We start from the raw sequence: 17279 nt of genomic DNA, 5'->3' as shown, positions 1-17279 counted from the left end.
TGGAGATGAGGGTCTTGGCTACAGAGTTGATCTGTGCAGGATGATGATGGGATTGTATGTTTAAGTAGCAGTTGGTGTATGTTTTTTTTTCTGGTAGATGATGTGTCCTAGGCAGCCATTGGGTTTTTTGTAGATTAGAACATTCAAAAAGGGAAGTCGGTTGTTTACTTCTATTTCCATAGTGAATTGTATTTTGGGGTGTAGGCTGTTGAGATGTGTGAGGAAGTTGCCCAGTTTTTCTTTCCCGTGTGGCCAAATCACGAAAGTGTCATCAACATATCTAACCCAGAGTTTGAGTTTGTGCTCAGATTTATCTAAGCCGTTAGTTTCAAAATGTTCCATGTTTAAGTTTGCGATGACGGGTGAGAGGGGTGATCCCATGGGTGCACCTTCTATCTGTTTGTATCTTTGTCCATTATGGATGAAGTATGTATTGGTTAGACAGTGGTTGGTCAGGTCCAGAATGTGTTTAGGGGGATTGTGTTTGTTCTGAATAGCTGCCAAGGCTTCTTTTGTAGGCACTTGGGTGAAGAGGGATAGGACATTGAAGCTCACGAGTAGGTCACTGGGTTGTAGGTTTTGTTTCTTTATTGTTTCTATGAAGTGGAGTGAGTTTTGTATGTGTGAGATGATGGATTCTGCATAGGGTTGGAGTTGTTTGGCAAGGTATTTGGCAAGATTCTGTAGAGGTGACCCTATGGAGCTGACTATGGGTCTGAGTGGTGTTCCTTCTTTGTGTATTTTGGAGAGGCCATAGAGTTTGGGGCATCTGGAAGTTTTCTCTCTGGGGATGATTCTTTGCTGGATCTCTTCACTGATGGGAGAGGCTTTTATTTTGGATTTGGTGGTTTTTTCCAGGTAGGTGGTGAGGTCTGTGTTTAGAGGTTTGTAAGCAGGGTCTTGGAGTAGATTGGATAATTTGGCTTGGTAGTCAGACATGTTCATCACCACTGGGGCGTTATCTTTGTCTGCTGGGAGAATGATTATGTTGTTGTCTTTCCTCAGGTTGGCGAGTGCTTTTTCTTCTTATTGTAAGTTGCTTCTAGGTGGATTACTGGAGCAAAGGATGTTGGTGACTGCAAGTCTGATTTTATTGGCTTCATTTGGATTGATTTTGGTGAATGTAGCTTCAACTCCGCATATGATGTCTTCAGTGAGGATGCGTTTAGGGGCGACTGCAAAGTTGAATCCTCTGGAAAGGACATTGGTTTCAGCTGTGGTGAGGGTTCTGTCTGATATGTTGTGTACTGTTTGTTTCATGAGTTGCTGTGGAGGAGGGTTGGGTTTCTGTTGTGACTCAGCAGAAGCTTGCTGTGAGTTGAGTTGGGATGCAGGAATAATGAGCAGCTGTTGCTCGTTAGGGTCATCTACTGCTGATAAAAGACGGATGGTGCCACGCCTTAGTTGCAGAAGTCAACGTCGTTTGTGGTTCATTGTGGTTTGTTCGTGAGTTCAGTTTCGTGATTTAAAGAGGCACTTGGATAAGTGATTTGCTTTCTGTCAACCTGGTTTGCTGTAAGAGTTTTTGTTTTGCATTTGCTGTGTAACTTTTTGCCAGAGACTTTATCTACGTTTATTTTTGAGTTCGCAGCCAACTTGAGCCAGGACTGAAAAAGATATTTCCTTTGAAGTTCTGTCTGACTGTCATTTGTGAACGAGCGAAGAGGGGGGTCGGAACAGGTTTCTGTTGCTTTTCTAGTCTGTGGAGTTTGTTGGTGTGTTTGTCTGCCTTGTGGGAGGTTTCTGTTTCGGCTCTCCAGAGGGCTAGTTGTTTGGATTTGTCCCAGAGTGCTGGGTGGATTTTGTTGCTGAGTTTGAGGTGAAGAGTGAGTATGTGTCAGTTGGTTTGGTTTAGTAGGAATCTTTTCCTGTGGAGTTCATTTCTGATTACGGCTAATTCAGTTCTTTTCAGGATCCTTTCGGTGCCTGAGGTTTTAGAATGGAATTTTAGTTGGAAGTATGTGGGGATCAGGCTTTTGTCTTGGCAGTTGCGTAGGAATGTGAAGTCACATAAGATGGTGGCTCTTCGGACTTCAAGTTTCTTATAGGGTCTGGTGAGCAGGAAGGTTTCCTCCCCGTAGAGGTAAGATATTTGTTTTCGTAGATTTTCACGGGTGTAGGTATGCTGGTCTTCTTGTATTCGGGTATTTTCCCATGTAAGATTGAGAATGTCTTGGCAACGTTTCAACAAGGTCTCACTCGCCATCTTCAGGCTGGGTTTTGGGCTTAAAGTGTGGTTGGAGCTGCCGTCTTTCTATAAATCTTGGTTAAACCAAAACCCAGCCGGAAGATAGCGAGTGTCACCTCACCGAAACGTTGCCAAGACATTCTCAATCTTACATGGAAAAATACCCGAATACAACAAGACCTCTGTGTGTGTGTGTGTGTGTGTGCGTGCGCGCGCATTTCTTTGCTTTATTATTGTATGCCACCTAGAATCAAAGTATTTTAAAATAAATTAAATACCAATTTTTTTTTGTACATGTAGATACAATTGAAAAAGAGATAAGGAAAACATTCAGTATTCCAGATGAAAAAGAAACAAGATTGTGGAACAAATATATGAGTAATACCTTTGAACCTTTGAATAAACCAGACAGTACCATACAGGATGCTGGCTTATACCAGGGACAGGTATGATATATATTTCTGGCCCTACATTTGAAAATATAAATATTACAAACTTTGATTATGTTGACTGATAGTATGCTGCCATCTAGAATCTCCTGCTTCTTGTTCTCTAGGTCAGGCACATATCAGTGTATACTAATTGACTCTATTGGTGAACATGTGACAGAGAGAGGTGCTGCAATGATCATAATTGTGGGCTTTAGTTGCAAAGTATCTTTTCCATCACCCTAAGTAACTTTGAACAATAACTATCTGAATTTCTAAGTGAAGTCTACCTGTAGTAGCAAAAATGGTATTTTACCAACATTCTAGAATGCTTTAAATAAAGATTTTGATCTGAATTTAATGGATAAGGTAAAAATGCATAATATTGGCATAATTGAAAAATCTACCATTTGTACATGCTTCAGCATACAGATGAGTATAGATCGTCCTCAGCTTACAACAGTTCATTTAGCGAATATTCAAAGTTACAAAAGCATTGAAAAAAGTGACATGACTTTTTCATGTTTATGACCAGCATCGCCATGGCCACATGATCAAAATTCAGATGCTTGCCAATATTTATGACAGTTGCAGTGTCCTAACTGATCATTTGATCACCATTTGCGACCTTCTGACAAGCAAAGTCGATGGGGAAGCCAGATTCATTTAACAACCATGATACTAACTTAACTACAATGCTTCACTTAAAAACTGTGTCAAGAAAAGTCATAGAATGGGGCAAAACTCACTTAAGTGTTTCACTTAGCAACATAACTTTTGAGCCCAATTGTCATAAGTCAAGGACTACCTGTAAATATAACTTATGCTCCATTATTCTAAACTGAATGAATTTCATGTTTGTCCCTTTTGTTGCATATAGGTATTAGTGATAGAACAAAAAAATGAAGATGGAACATGGCCTAGAGGTCCTTCAGCTCCAAAGTAAGCGATTTAAAGAAAGTAATGCCTTACACTTAATGAAGTTATGTTCCTTTATCCCAAGCCTTCTGTATTTGGAAGCAACATTTTTGTAATTCAAAAAGACTGTGTTTTGATGAAATTATTTGGCTTAAAACTGAGTGAAAAACAAATATTCTTCAGGATGGAAATTTAATTGTGATTATAACTTCTAAGAAATGTGGATTAAATTTTGAAATAGTATTGTATTTTCAAGTTTGTCACTGCTATTTATGTTAGTAGTTATATCAGTTACATTATGATTATTGGCTGTCTTTTGACCTGTATTGTGACACTAGGACTGAATAATTTCTTACTCTCCCATTAGCCAAAGCAATAAATTTGAGTCTCTATATATCTGTCCTTATGTTGAGGAACTTGCTTACAGTAGAAAATTACACACATAGCTCAACTAGATTAATTGTGTTATTGCATATAAAAATGTAGCCATATAGACAAAGATTTGCAAAATGTAAAATAAAAACTATGTAAATGTCTATTTTCCAGAGTTTATATATATTTTTCCTACATTTTAGGCCAATCAAATTTGGTTATTCTCTTCATAGTTGAAATAGGAAGACTCAGTGTTGACATGATTATATCAACTCTTTCCTTATTTCCTCCCCATCCCCACATTTGGAGGTATTCCATTAGCCTTTCAAGGTTGTCCAAATCAGAAACAGACTGCACAGGATGATTAGACTTTTATTAAGAGGCTATAATAATGGGATTGTGCAAGTCTGATTGTGTTTCTCCTCTCATCTCTCTTTTACACCAGAGAATCAGGAAGCAACCACACTGAGTCTTTCCATAATACTATTTTTCAGGGCTCAAGGATGCTTCTGTATTTTTGTAAAAACTACTATATATTTCCCTGAAGACTATCTCTATAGTACTTTACAGATGTGTCTATCTGTCTGTTTTCTGGTTGTGGGTGGTTAAAAGATATTGTGCCTCCACTTCTAGTTTCATTTCTTTATCAAATGGAGCTCACAAGATTTCAAACATCTCTGCTATTCCATTCTCCTGACTCACTATAATAAGAAGGGAGGATTCTTTATCTTTTCTTCAGTTAAGCCGATAGCCTTTCTTTTTCTCCTTCCTCTTCACCCTGGGGAAGAAAGGGGAGGGAGGTATTTCAGTTGTATCAATCACCCACTGATACTCATTTGAGTAAATCTCTCATGTCTTTTGTTACTTCTACAATTATTTTCATTCCTTTTTTCAACATATCCTCTCCCCTTTTGCACAGCCTGCTTGCATGGCTATACAGGCAGATTAAGTTTGTAAAGGTTTTCCAAAGCTTTGATCCAGGGAGGTCTAGGGATAAATAGGAGAACTCTGAAATGGGAGGAGGAGAGCAAAATGTTTTGTAGTAGATGTATGTAGCTGTAACTGGCCTAAAATGTTTACATCTAAGTGGAGGCATACATGAATTTAGTCATAGTAAAAGGTCAGGTTGGTTGTTGTTTATTTTTTTGCCGGTAGTTTACACAGCAGTGTATTGCTTTAAGGTGGCATTTTTTTCTCTGTTTCATCATCAGCCTGTGAATTATGAGTATAGGATTGTTGAAGCTTAATATCCTCTACATGAAATAGAAACTTTCAAAAAACTGACTGTATAATGGGTCTCTAATAAAAACCAGCAGATTGTGCACTTTGTAGTTCTAGACAACTTGAACAGATAAACTGTTTCATGGTTGTAGAGGAGGCAGTGGTGGGATTCAGGCGGTTCGTACCTATTCGGGAGAACCGGTTGTTAAACTTTCTAAGCAGTTCAGAGAACCGGTTGTTGGAAGAAATCTCCTTTTGTTTTTTCCCACTTTACAGGGCTAATCCTGTAAGGAAGGCAGGAAGGAAACATTCTGGTGTCGTTTCTAGCCTAATCTTTATTGCCCTGCTTACAGAAACTGCCTGTCCGGTTAACCCTTATGACATTGGAACCGCGAAGGCGAAATGCCCATGGGTGTGAGTGACATTGAGTTGGCCACTCCCACCCAGTCACATGACCACCGAGCCACGCCTACCCAGCTGGTCATTAAGGCAAAGAACCAGTTGTTAAATTATTTGAATCCCACCTCTGAGAGGAGGTCACAGCAGAGACTGAAATTGGCTACCTTAAAGAAAACATTAATTATCACCAGAATGGCATCAGGCCATATTGATAATCTTAGGTATTTATTATAAAATCTAATGAAACCGTGTCTCCTAGTTTATGAGGGAAAAGCATGAGATGCAACAGTCTTTATAGTTGTTTGTTTATTAGAGTTTGACAGGATGACAAATGTAAGAAAAAAAATCATGCCTTGACACCAACTCTGCACTACATGGCAAAGTCATGGCAAAGGGAATAGCTCATTCTATACACTCTAAAAGATTCAGCCATTAGGTCAGTTTTTAGCAACTATAAGATGTGTGGACTTCAACTCAGAATTCCAGTTGAAGTCCACATATCTTAAAAGTTCTCATGGTTGAGAAACACTGCATTATGTTGCCAAGTAAAACATTTTCTCCTCAGGAAAAATGGGACACATACCTGGAAGTAGTGGGGCAATCCTCTCTCTTCCCAATAAAAGAGTGTTAAGCAGGCAAAATTCTATCTTAGAGTAGTTATGTAAGCCCGCACATGTATTCTGCCTTGTAGAATAATGGATTTTATCAATAAGGAAGGCATCTACTATTTTAATTCCTGATATTACTGGCTTACTATTTATTTATATTCCCCTCCCCCCAAATGCTTAACTTAATGATTAACTATTAGGTGGCACAGTGGTTAGAATGCAGTATTGCAAGCTAACTCATTGCTCACCGTCAGGAGTTTGATTCTCACCGGCTCAAGGTTGACTCATGCTTCCATCCTTCCGAGGTCAGTAAAATGAGAACCCAGATGGTTGGGGGCAGTATGCTGACTCTATAAACTGCTTAGAGAGGGCTGTAAAGCATTATGAAGTAGTGTATAAAGTGCTATTGCTATTGCTTCTCCAAATAGCTAATTATTACTGTTTTACAGCTGTCCCTGAGAATCTCCATTTTGTTGGTAATTAAACAGAAATTTAAACCTGGCTTTTATTCCTAAACAGTTGTGTCTGCAAAAATTGTGTTTTAATGTGATAGATATAGAATCAATGCTGTTGCTTTGCTATTGAACAGGCACTCTGTGGTTGCAATAGAGGACACAAACAGTAGTGGGATTCAGCCAGTTCATCACTTTAGGAGAACCGGTTCTTAACTTTCTGAGCAGTTTGGTGAACTGGTTGTTAGAAGAAATCATTAGGGCAGAGAACCGGTTGTTAAATTATTTGAATCCCACCACTGGAGACAAGTAACCCCTGAAGTACATTTTCAGAGTGGGAAACAAGATCAGTTGAAGAAATGATTTATGCTTACCAAAGGGTATAGGATCTGACAAGTTGATGCTGAAAGCATTTTGTGTTATCCCAAGGCTTCTGTGAAAGGTAAAGGTTCCCCTTGCACATATGTGCTAGTCGTTCCTGACTCTAAGGGGTGGTGCTCACCTCCATTTCAAAGCCAAAGAGCCAGTGCTGTCTCCATGGTCATGTGGCCGGCATGACTAAATGCTGAAGGCGCATGGAACGCTGTTACCTTCCCACCAAAGGTGGTCCCTATTTTTCTACTTGCATTTTTACATGCTTTTGAACTGCTAGGTTGGCAGAAGCTGGGACAAGTAATGGGAGCTCATTTGGTTAGCGGTGCTAGGGATTTGAACCGCTTAATTGCCGACCTTTCTAATCTTAGCCACTGAGCCACCGTGTCCCTATCTGTGAAAGTTACCAGCAGAGTATTGCTTGTAATGTGATAGAAGGGTAAATTGTTTAAAATAATTATACTAACACTTTAAATTAAATTAAATTGCTATTAAACTGACATCTAAATTTATTCAAATTTAATTTTATATTGTACCATTTACTTTCTGAAGTTCAGCACTGACAACATCTCAGAAAAACTGATAATTGCTTTCTATTTTTTGATATGATGGTACTTCCAGATCAACTTTATCTGCTGTAGTTTGAAGCTTTGGGATTATCAGATCATTCCAACATCAAAGCAAACAACTTTAGCTCTAAGATTATTCTCAATTTTTCTTTTGGTATTACAATTCATTGGGAAACATTTTACCAAAGTACTGCGTATTATATTAGTCAGGGGTCATGAGGCTCTTTGGTCCTTTGTTGTGGCTCCCTGTTGGGTGATTTCACCACTGGCTGGCCCTGCCCCTCACCCTCCCCTTTCTGTCACTCTTGCCTGACCTGAGAAAGTAAGGGTGGGGGTGGAGAAGCGGCTGGAGCTGATTCTCTAGCACCTCTCTCTTGCTGTAGCTTCTTCCAGCCCTTTTTCATGCTGGGCATTCCTCGGTCACTTGCTCTCTGACCCGAGACATTGACCCAAACCGACCACGACCGACTGCTGTGGCGGAGCTGGGAGGGTGTGCACAAGTGGGGAGACCCTCATCAAATGAGTGCCTGTCCGCATCACGCATGCCTTTGTTGCACTTTGGCCGAGCCCGGCTGCTCACTTGAGGATCTCCCCACTTGTGCGCACCCTCCTGGCCTCTCCACAGCCAGCTATGGAGTCATGAGAATGAGGGAGGGAGGAGGAGGGTGGCCGGAGCCTTAGTGCATGAGCGAAGTGCCACATTTGCACTCAAGGCAGCCCTTGCCTCCCGCCGCTCTTTCATTCCTCTATCTTTCTCGCATGTGCACGCACACACACACACACTGGAACGATGAGAGAAAAGGGAATTCTCCCCCTTTTTTCACTCTCATCTCTATTTTTTGTGCACACACGCACACACACGCAGGATACACCCCTGGGCTGGGATCACGGGGCAGCAATGGTGACTCCTCCTTTCACTGCCACCACTGCACACTCAGAGTAACTGGCCGAGCTGTGCAGAAGAGCCAGAGCTCTTCCTTTCCTTCATTCAGCAGCGGTGGCAGCTGCTCCTCTCTTCCTGAGCCAATACAAAAGGAATTGTGTATCATAATGAGAGAGAGAGAAGGGGGGGAGACAGAAATGAGAGAGCTGGAGGGAGAGAATGAGAGAGAGGAAAGAGAGAAATGAGAGAGAGAAGGAGAGGGACAGAGAAATGAGAGCTGGAGGGAGAGAAAGAGGGAATGGAGAGGGAAACAAATGAGAGAGAGAAGGAAGAGAAAAAAGAAAAAAGAGGGAGAGGAAAAAGGAAAAAACAGGGTGAGAAAGAAAAATGAGAGTGAGAAGGGAGAAAAAGATGGAGAGAAATGAGAAAATAATGGAGGGAGAGAATGAGAGAGGAAAAAGAAAAAATGAGAGAGGAGGGGAAAAGGGAGAGAAATGAGGGAGCTGGAGGGAGAGAATGAGAGGGAAATCAATAAGAGAGAAGGGGAAAAGAAAGGAAGAAAGAAAGGAAAAGGAAGGGGGGAGAGACGAACAGAAATGAGAGGAAAGGAAGGAGAGGGGGGGGAGAGAGATCCATTTCCCACAGAAAAAAGCAGGAGCTGCAAAACCTGGTGGTGGGGGTCATGTGACTGAGTGGGAGTGACATTGAGTTGGCTATGGCCACCCAGGTTTTTTAAAATTTTTATTGTTTTTAATAAACAAAAACAAAAAATAATCATCTTTCGTTACATCTTGTAGAAAGCGTGTCAATTGGTTACAGATACATTTCGTGCGTTTCTTCCACAATCATTACATATACTTCATTCAAATTGAGTTATACATTTTAGAATTTATGTATTTTACTACCACAATTTTAATTTGATTACAGTTACTTAAACGTGTTTTTATCTAAAATCATTTATATTTGAAGACACAACCACCTACTGGCATACTTTCGCAATCTCAATAAGTCTGCCATAACTTTAAAAAATGTAAAAAAACTTTACATCTTTATAACATATTCTACAACAAAGTCAATTAGTAGGATACCTAACATTCCCTCCCTTTCCCCCCCAACTCACAAATTAAAGCTTATGTCCAGTTGCTTTTACTAGTACAAAACACCTGTATATATCATTAAATATTATCCATTAACATTTTCTTGTTATTATTGTAGTTAACTAAAAATTATTTACTATTTATCTCACCTCTCCTCTCTTCAAGCTCAAAAGAGATTATACCTTTATAACCAGCTCTAAACAAGAATTTATTAATAAGATTTATAGGTCTTTTCCCTGTCCCAGATTACAATTTATATCCAGCTTATTTTACTAATTAAGGTTGTCATTTCATTATTATTATCGTAGTTAATTATATGTTAACAAAATAAACATTTAAAATCTAAGACAATCTTAGAGATGTTAACATTCCTACTTAATAATCACCAAAATTATTCATTAACATTTCATTATTATTATAGTTTTTTAAAAAATGAATTGTTTACTATTTGTATCACATCTCCTCTCTTCTGACCCAAATTAATTATACCTTCATAACAAGACTTAAAGAAAAATTTGTTAATAAGATTTATGAGTCTTTTCACCGAATCCCAATTTACAATTTATGGCCCGATTAGTTATCCTAATTAAGGTTATCATTTCATTATTGATGTCATAGTAAATTATATGTTAATGAATAAACATTCAATGATAATCTAAAGCAATCTACAAAATACTAAAATCCCTACTTATTAATCATCAAAACTTTTATCATCAAGTTTTTATCCCTACTTATTAATCATCAAAACTTTTTATCATCAAGTAGCATTATCAACCTGTATCTTTTCAGTAGCAAAAAGTTCTTCTCTCTCTTGCCAGCTGTTGTGTCAATTCTCTTTTCAGCTCCTTTCCAGAGTTATGAACTTCTCTCCGCACTTTGTAGCTTAGAAGATCTCTCATGTAGTTTCGTTGCTCTTGAATTGTTATTAACATTAGCTTAGCTTTGGTTATCAAACTTATTTCTGGATGGATTTGTCTTCTTAACTCCATCCTTTTCGCCCTTTTTTTTCCTCCTGTATCTTGGGATTTGGAATAAAGCTCCAAATTGCCAAAGTCATTTTTCCAGCTCCCCTTCTTTCCACTTTCACTCACATTTACTCCATTAATGAGTTCATCTATTATCTTGTCTTTGTTTTCTATATTTTCATTCTCTTTAATTTTTGGGGCTCCAACCCCATCATCTTTTGCTGTGATACCCAGTAGTGTGTCCAATTTCTTGTCAGATCTCTCAAATCCTTCTAAAATGTTTTGAAGTCCAGCCAGGATATTTTGAAATTTTAAGTTTTCTCCATCTGAATATTGATCCATTTTTCCAAAAGAAAAGAAATATAAAGAAAAAGAGGAGTCTAATAATCACTGCGACTCTAGCCTGTCAAAAACTTTTCAAGAATATATCTATATTTATTTTAAATCTTAAGTACAAGTTCTTTTGTAGTTTTCAAAGTAGAGGGGTTCTTGTCTTTTTCTTTCCTTTTCCTTCTCTTACCAAAATATTTTCCAAGAGCACCTGCAAAACACTGTTCGTGCCTTTTAGTGTTTATCAGGTTTTATAAACAAGTTCCAAACCCTTCCGTTACAAAGTCAGTGAAGTCAAATAGGAGTGAACAAAGGATACATTGTTTCAAGGAAAAAAACTTCAGACTCAGGCTTCCGAATGGCAGATTCAACTTTTTTTTATACTTTTTCTTTAAGTATCTTTAATATAATTTTATAACAAATAGAAGGAGGAATTTGTTAAAATAAAAAAAAAGTTTTAGTTTAAGCCAAAAGGATTAAGGTAGTGAAAAATAGAGGAAAAAATCAGTCCATTCACTTCAAGCGGAGAAACAGGAAACGTTGCAATCACTTCAATCCACAAAACATCGTTACAAGCAAGAGCAAAAAACTTTCTAAGGCAGTCCAGGAGGGATTAAATTCGCCGCTTTATTCTTCCGGAGCCCTCTCCGACTTTGTCAGCCTAGGGGCTGCCTGTTTGCTGCTGGTTGGAAGTGCTTCCCTTGGGTCGATCAGGGACTTTGTGGTGTTCCAGCGACCAGCAAGGTTTTGTCTTCCTGGTCACCATTTCTTCAGGACAGTTTAGATCCTACCTGACCATCCAGGGGCAAAAGTGTCATCGGCGGACTCGGACTGTCGAGTCCGCATGATGTATCGTCACGACGTTGGCTCCTCCTCTCCGGCCACCCAGGTTTTGTGCCCCAAGTGTTTTCTTTTCTGTGGAAAACGGGTCCAAATGGCTCTTTGAGTATTTAAGGTTGCAGACCCCTGTATTAGTCATTCACACATTCAGATTTGGCTCCATTTCTAAAATAGTATTCATCTATAAATTACTATGTTATTTAATTGTTATGTATGTACAGTGGGGCAAAAAAGTATTTAGTCAGCCACCAATTGCGCAAGTTCACCCACTTAAAAAGGTGAGAGAGGCCTGTAATTGACATCATACGTAGATTTCAATTATGAGAGACAAAATGAGAAGACAAATCCAGACAATCACATTGTTTGATTTGGAAAGAATTTACTTGCAAATTATGGTGGAAAATAAGTATTTGGTCACCTACAAACAAGCAAGATTTCTGGCTCTCACAGACCTGTAACTTCTTCTTTAAGAGGCTCCTCTGTCCTCCACTCATTACCTGTATTAAGGGCACCTGTTTGAACTTGTTAGCAGTATAAAAGACACCTGTCCACAACCTCAAACAGTCACACTCCAAACTCCACTATGGTGAAGACCCAAGAGCTGTCGAAGGACACCAGAAACAAAATTGTAGACATGCACCAGGCTAGGAAGACTGAATCTGCAATAGGCTAGCAGCTTGGTGTGAAGAAATCAACTGTGGGATCAATAATTAGAAAATGGAAGATGTACAAGATTCACCTGTGAAAAAATAGGAAAATAAATTGCATCATTGTATTTTAACAAGGTTTGTCAGGGTATTGGGAGTGAAATTTTTTCAATAGGGCAGGGGCCCTAACGTGATGTTTCTCTACCCATTCATTTTGGGCTGAAGGTAAATGCTTCCAAGCAACTAAGTATTGGGTTTTCCCCCCTGTGGGTCCTAGAGTCCAGGATTTCTTTAATTTCAAAATGTTGTTCGCCTTCTATCATGATAGGAACAGGAGGTGTAGGTGCATGTGGTCTGAGTTGTGAGATTACTTCTCATTTGAGTAAACTAATGTCAAACACTGGATGGACTTTCCTGAGTGTCTTTGGCAGGAGTAATTCTACTATTACTGGGTTGATAACTTTGGTGATTGGGAAAGGTCCAATGAAATGTGGCCCTAATTTCTTTGATGATTGCAACGATTTCAGGAATTTTGTCGATAGGTATACTCTATCTCCAACATGGAAGGGTTTGGGATTTACTCTTTTTTTGTCAGCTTGAGTTTTGAAAGCCTCTCTAGCTTCCCGTAACACTAATCTATCCACTGGCCATGTGCTTCATAGATTGTCTATCCATTCTTTTAGTGAGGGGATGGTGGGTTCCTCTGTGGGTAGTTCAGGCATGGGGTTGAAATCCTGGCCTGTTGCTACTCTAAAAGGGGTGAACCCAATGCTTGAGTGCACAGCGTTATTGAAGGCCACTTCTGCAAAAGGTAAAGATCAATCCAGTTGTCCTGTTGAAAATTAATAAAACATCTTAGGTATTGTTCTAGAACCATGTTCCAATTTTCAGATGGTGACTGGAGCTCAGTCCTTGGGTGGTGCCCAGTAAGTTTAAGAATGCCTCCCAAAATGTTGTGATGAATTGGACCCCTCTGTCGGAGATGATTCTCTGCGGGGCTCCATGAAAGCGATAAATGTGTATCAGGAATAACTTGGCTAGACTTTTGGCAGTTGGGATCTTTTGGCACTGTATAGAATGTGTGTGTTTTGAAAACAAGTCTGTTACGACCCAAATGACAGTATTCCCTGCGCTTTCTGGTAGTTTGACAATAAAATCCATAGCTATCTCCTTCCAGGGTGCTGAGGGCTCGGCTACCTTCTGTAACAGTCCTGGCATTTTGCCTCGGCATCTTTTGGCTGCCGCACAAATTGGACAGCTAGCTACATAGCTCTCTATGTCCTTTTTTAGTGATGGCCACCAAAATTGCCTTTTAATTAGATGTAAAGTTTTTACAACACCAAGATGTCCTGCTAGTTTGGAGTCGTGGCACCTTTCCATTAAGTACAATCTTTGGCTGGCGGGAACATACAACTTCCCTCCCACCCAAGCTAGGTTATCTTTCATCAGACAGCTGTCTTTGTGGCTCAAAAACCATTCGTCGGTGGTTAACGCTTGTTTAAAAGTGTGGGTGGTGTCATTGTCCTCCAGAGTGTCTTGTTTTCCCTGGGATCTGGTGGTTACTCTAGTGGCTAGTTGATTGTCTTGTATCATGGGTTTGATTACATTTGTCTTCATACTATTGTATTGCGGTTTCCTGGATAGTGCATCTGCCAGGAAATCCCCCCCCCCCAGAAGTATCTGAGCATAAATTCAAACTTTTTAAAGTACTGAGCCCATCGTACTTGTTTTGGAGAGAGTTTCCTTGAGGTCTTTAGGACTTCTAAATTTTTATGATCCGCCCAGACTTCAAAAGGGATCTTACTCCCCTCTAGGAAATGTCTCCAGGTTAAAAGAGCCTATCAAATTGCATAAGCCTCTTTCTCTCAAATGGCCCACCTTTGGTCAGATTCATTCAATTTTTTGGATGTGTAAACGCATGGTTGTAATTGGTCTTCCTCATTTTTCTGAAGTAAGACGGTTCCTATGGCCACATCGCTAGCATCTGCTTATATGACGAACGGTTTCTCTGTGTCCGGGTGCTTTAGGATTGGCTCTGCGGAAACAGCCATTTAAGTTTTTCAAATGCCGCTTGGCATTCCATTGTCCAGTTCAAAGGCTGCTTCGGTTTCGGGTTTCCCTCTCCCTTCATTTTTAAGACCTTGGTGATGGGGAGAGTAATTTGGGAGAAAGCGGGGATAAACTGCCAGTAAAAGTTTGCAAATCCCAGGAAGCTGTGCAACTGTTTGCGTGTTCTGGGTGGTTCCCAGTCAAATACCGATTCACTTTCAAAGGATCCATTTCTATGCCCTGGTGTGAAATGCCGTATCCAAAGTAACCAATTTTTTCTTGGTGGAATTCGCATTTGGAGGGCTTAGCATAAAGTTTTGCAGAGCGAAGTTTGTTCAGAACCGCCCGGACTAGTTTTATATGTTCCGCCTTGGTCTCAGAATATAATAAAATGTCATCAATATAGACTATGCAGCCCTTATATAGGTTCTCCCGCAACACTTCATTTATTAATTGCATAAATACTGCAGGGGCCCCTTGTAGCCCAAATGGTAGCACTTTGAATTGATAGCATCCAAGAGGGGTGTTAAATGCCGTTTTCCATTCATCTCCCTCCTTAATCCTGATATGATAGTAAGCCTCCCTTAAATCCAGCTTTGAAAAAATTCTCCCTTTGGCTAGGTGTGCTAGCATATCCTTCATGAGTGGGAGAGGATATACATTTGCCATACTGATTGAATTTAAATTTCTAAAAATGTTTCTCTCCTGGTTGACCACTTTGCAGAGAGATGCTGCTTTTTGTAATGGCTCCTCTCCTAACTTGAGAAAGTAAAGACTCTTGAAATGGATTATTTCAAAAGGAATCTTTAATCAAGCAGGATGGAAACCATTAGAAGCAAAGCAGCATCTGAAAACCTTTAGGCCATGCAAATGGGATTAAGCTGATAATGACTCCTCCCCTTTGACCAATACACAAGTGTGAAGATGCATCCTTAACTCTTCTGCCCTGGGAGTCAATAAAGCACATGTTCCCATGATTATCTCTAGTTAGACATCAAAGTTATATATCCCACATGGCTACCATAAACATCCCTCCAGAGATGTTGGGACCTTCAGTCTCCCGGTGACAGAAAACCAGTTGTAAAGTTGTAAAACTCAGTTGTTTCAGATGTAGCTAATGATTTAACTCCGAGGCTCCCCTCCTCCCAATTGAACGGCAGTATCACTTTTAGGGATCTGGCACAAAGGCAGAAATGTTAGAGACTTCATTATTACCCAAAGATCTGAGGTTGCTAAATTTCTGAGGTGTAATTTTGTATCAGTCATCCATTTGAATTTTAAATGGCCCCATCATTGAGACTGTCCTGCCAAATACGCCTTTTGGGAATGATCCACTGTTGACTATTACTGGCTTTGCACAATATAGTTCATTCACTGCTCAATGTGAAAAAGAAATAATGTTTGGAATGACTTCACAGTAATACCAACAATAGTACTGAATACAGAGTTGGCCATGCCAGACAAATTACAGCCTACACCAGTGTTCCTCAGTCTCAGCAACTTTAAAGATGTGTGGACTTCAATTCCCAGAATTTCCCATCCAGCAAGGTTGAGAAACAGTCCCCTACACAATTACAGAATTGTAATAATAGAATACATCTCCAATGGAATGATAAGTGCACAACAGCTACCATGAATTACTAAAAACTCTAACTACCACATTAGCTTATTCACAGAAGAGATCCATGTGGGATGCATAGAGAATTCTGAAGACAGGCAAGGTTCCAGGCATTGACCAAGTTTTGCTAGAAGCAATAAAACTGAGCCCCAAGTGGTGGGCCCCAGTATAAGTTTTTCTGCTTGCTACTATCAACCAAAGTTATAGTAGAGCGTTGGCCAGGGAAGGGAATCAGCATCATACACATGTATAAAAAAGAACATGTAAACAGATAAGATCCAGCTAATTACCAATATACATCAGTAAATTATATGCCCAAATATTACATTTCAGGGTTGGATTGAAGCAAAGAAATTATTGAAAAAACTGGCTTCAGCTTACATACTTGTTTTCCATCATCCTACCCAGAAGCATATACAAGAACTGCAACCTTCCTGTGCATGACTTTTCTGGATTTTAGTGTATCTTTTGAATATGACTCAAGAAATATCTTGTAGACTGGGATGTCAAATCACTATCCAAGTGATTCCAAGTGGTTTACAAATAAAAATATGATAAATTTTATACAATGAGAAATGAAACAGATATTTTATATGTAGTGATATTTCTAAAGCAGCATGCCTGAACCACATATACACACATTTTTGGTTTCCTTCTTTTAATTTAAACATTGTTGAAAAAAGGCTTTATATCAAGTGATATTACAAGTAATTCTTGACTTAAAATCACAATTGGGACTAGCACCTCAGTCATTGACTGAAGCTGTAATTAAGCGAGATGTCACATGACTACCGTATTTTTCGGAGTATAAGACGCACCTTTTTTCTTCAAAAACGAGGCTGAAAATCTGGGTGCTTCTTATACATCGAATACAGCATTTCTTGCCTCCCGAAGCCCAGCCTCTTCACCTAAATGGCTGTGCATACCCTTATGGAGGCTTTCAGAGAGCTCCTGGATGCTGGGGAGGGCAGAAATGAGCAAAAAATGGGCCATCCTCCCCCAGCAGCACTCTATAAGCCTCCATAGGGCTATGCATGCTTTTTTTTTTACAAAAAACAAGCCCATTTTTTGCTCGTTTTTGCCCCAGCCCCCCAGAAGCACTCTGCAATCCCCCCCCAATGCTATTCATGCGTTGTTGTTTTTAAAAAAATGGGCCCGTTTTCGTGAAAATCGGGCCATTTCTAGGACGTTTGCAGAGTGCAAAAACTTTTTTTTTGGAAAGCTCTTTGATTGATGAGAATTACATTGATCAAGTGCTGTGCCAGCAGAAACAAAGTCTTAGGTGCTGCAGATTGTCAGCAATTTTCTTCTCCAGCACATGGA

The 17279-nt window shown here is 39.6% G+C and overlaps 1 protein-coding gene across 8 annotated transcripts in view; it reads left to right on the top strand.

Moving 5' to 3' along the window:
- Nucleotides 1-17279, top strand: part of USP15 (ubiquitin specific peptidase 15) — an 80713-nt gene that overhangs the window by 16431 nt on the left and 47003 nt on the right. For 7 of the 8 annotated variants that reach the window (XM_032222176.1, XM_032222177.1, XM_032222178.1 and 4 more), the window contains exons 5-6: nt 2489-2634; nt 3497-3558. In XM_032222176.1, coding sequence (XP_032078067.1) covers nt 2489-2634; nt 3497-3558 — 208 coding nt within the window. Of the gene's footprint in view, nt 1-2488; nt 2635-3496; nt 3559-16289; nt 16491-17279 lie in introns of those variants that run through there. The other variant, XM_032222185.1, reaches the window with a different exon arrangement.

This window comes from Thamnophis elegans, chromosome 7 (assembly GCF_009769535.1).
Source record: "Thamnophis elegans isolate rThaEle1 chromosome 7, rThaEle1.pri, whole genome shotgun sequence".
NCBI lineage: Eukaryota > Metazoa > Chordata > Lepidosauria > Squamata > Colubridae > Thamnophis > Thamnophis elegans.
The sequence above is the reverse complement of the archived record's forward strand: the minus strand, read 5'-3'. Positions and strand labels throughout refer to the sequence as shown.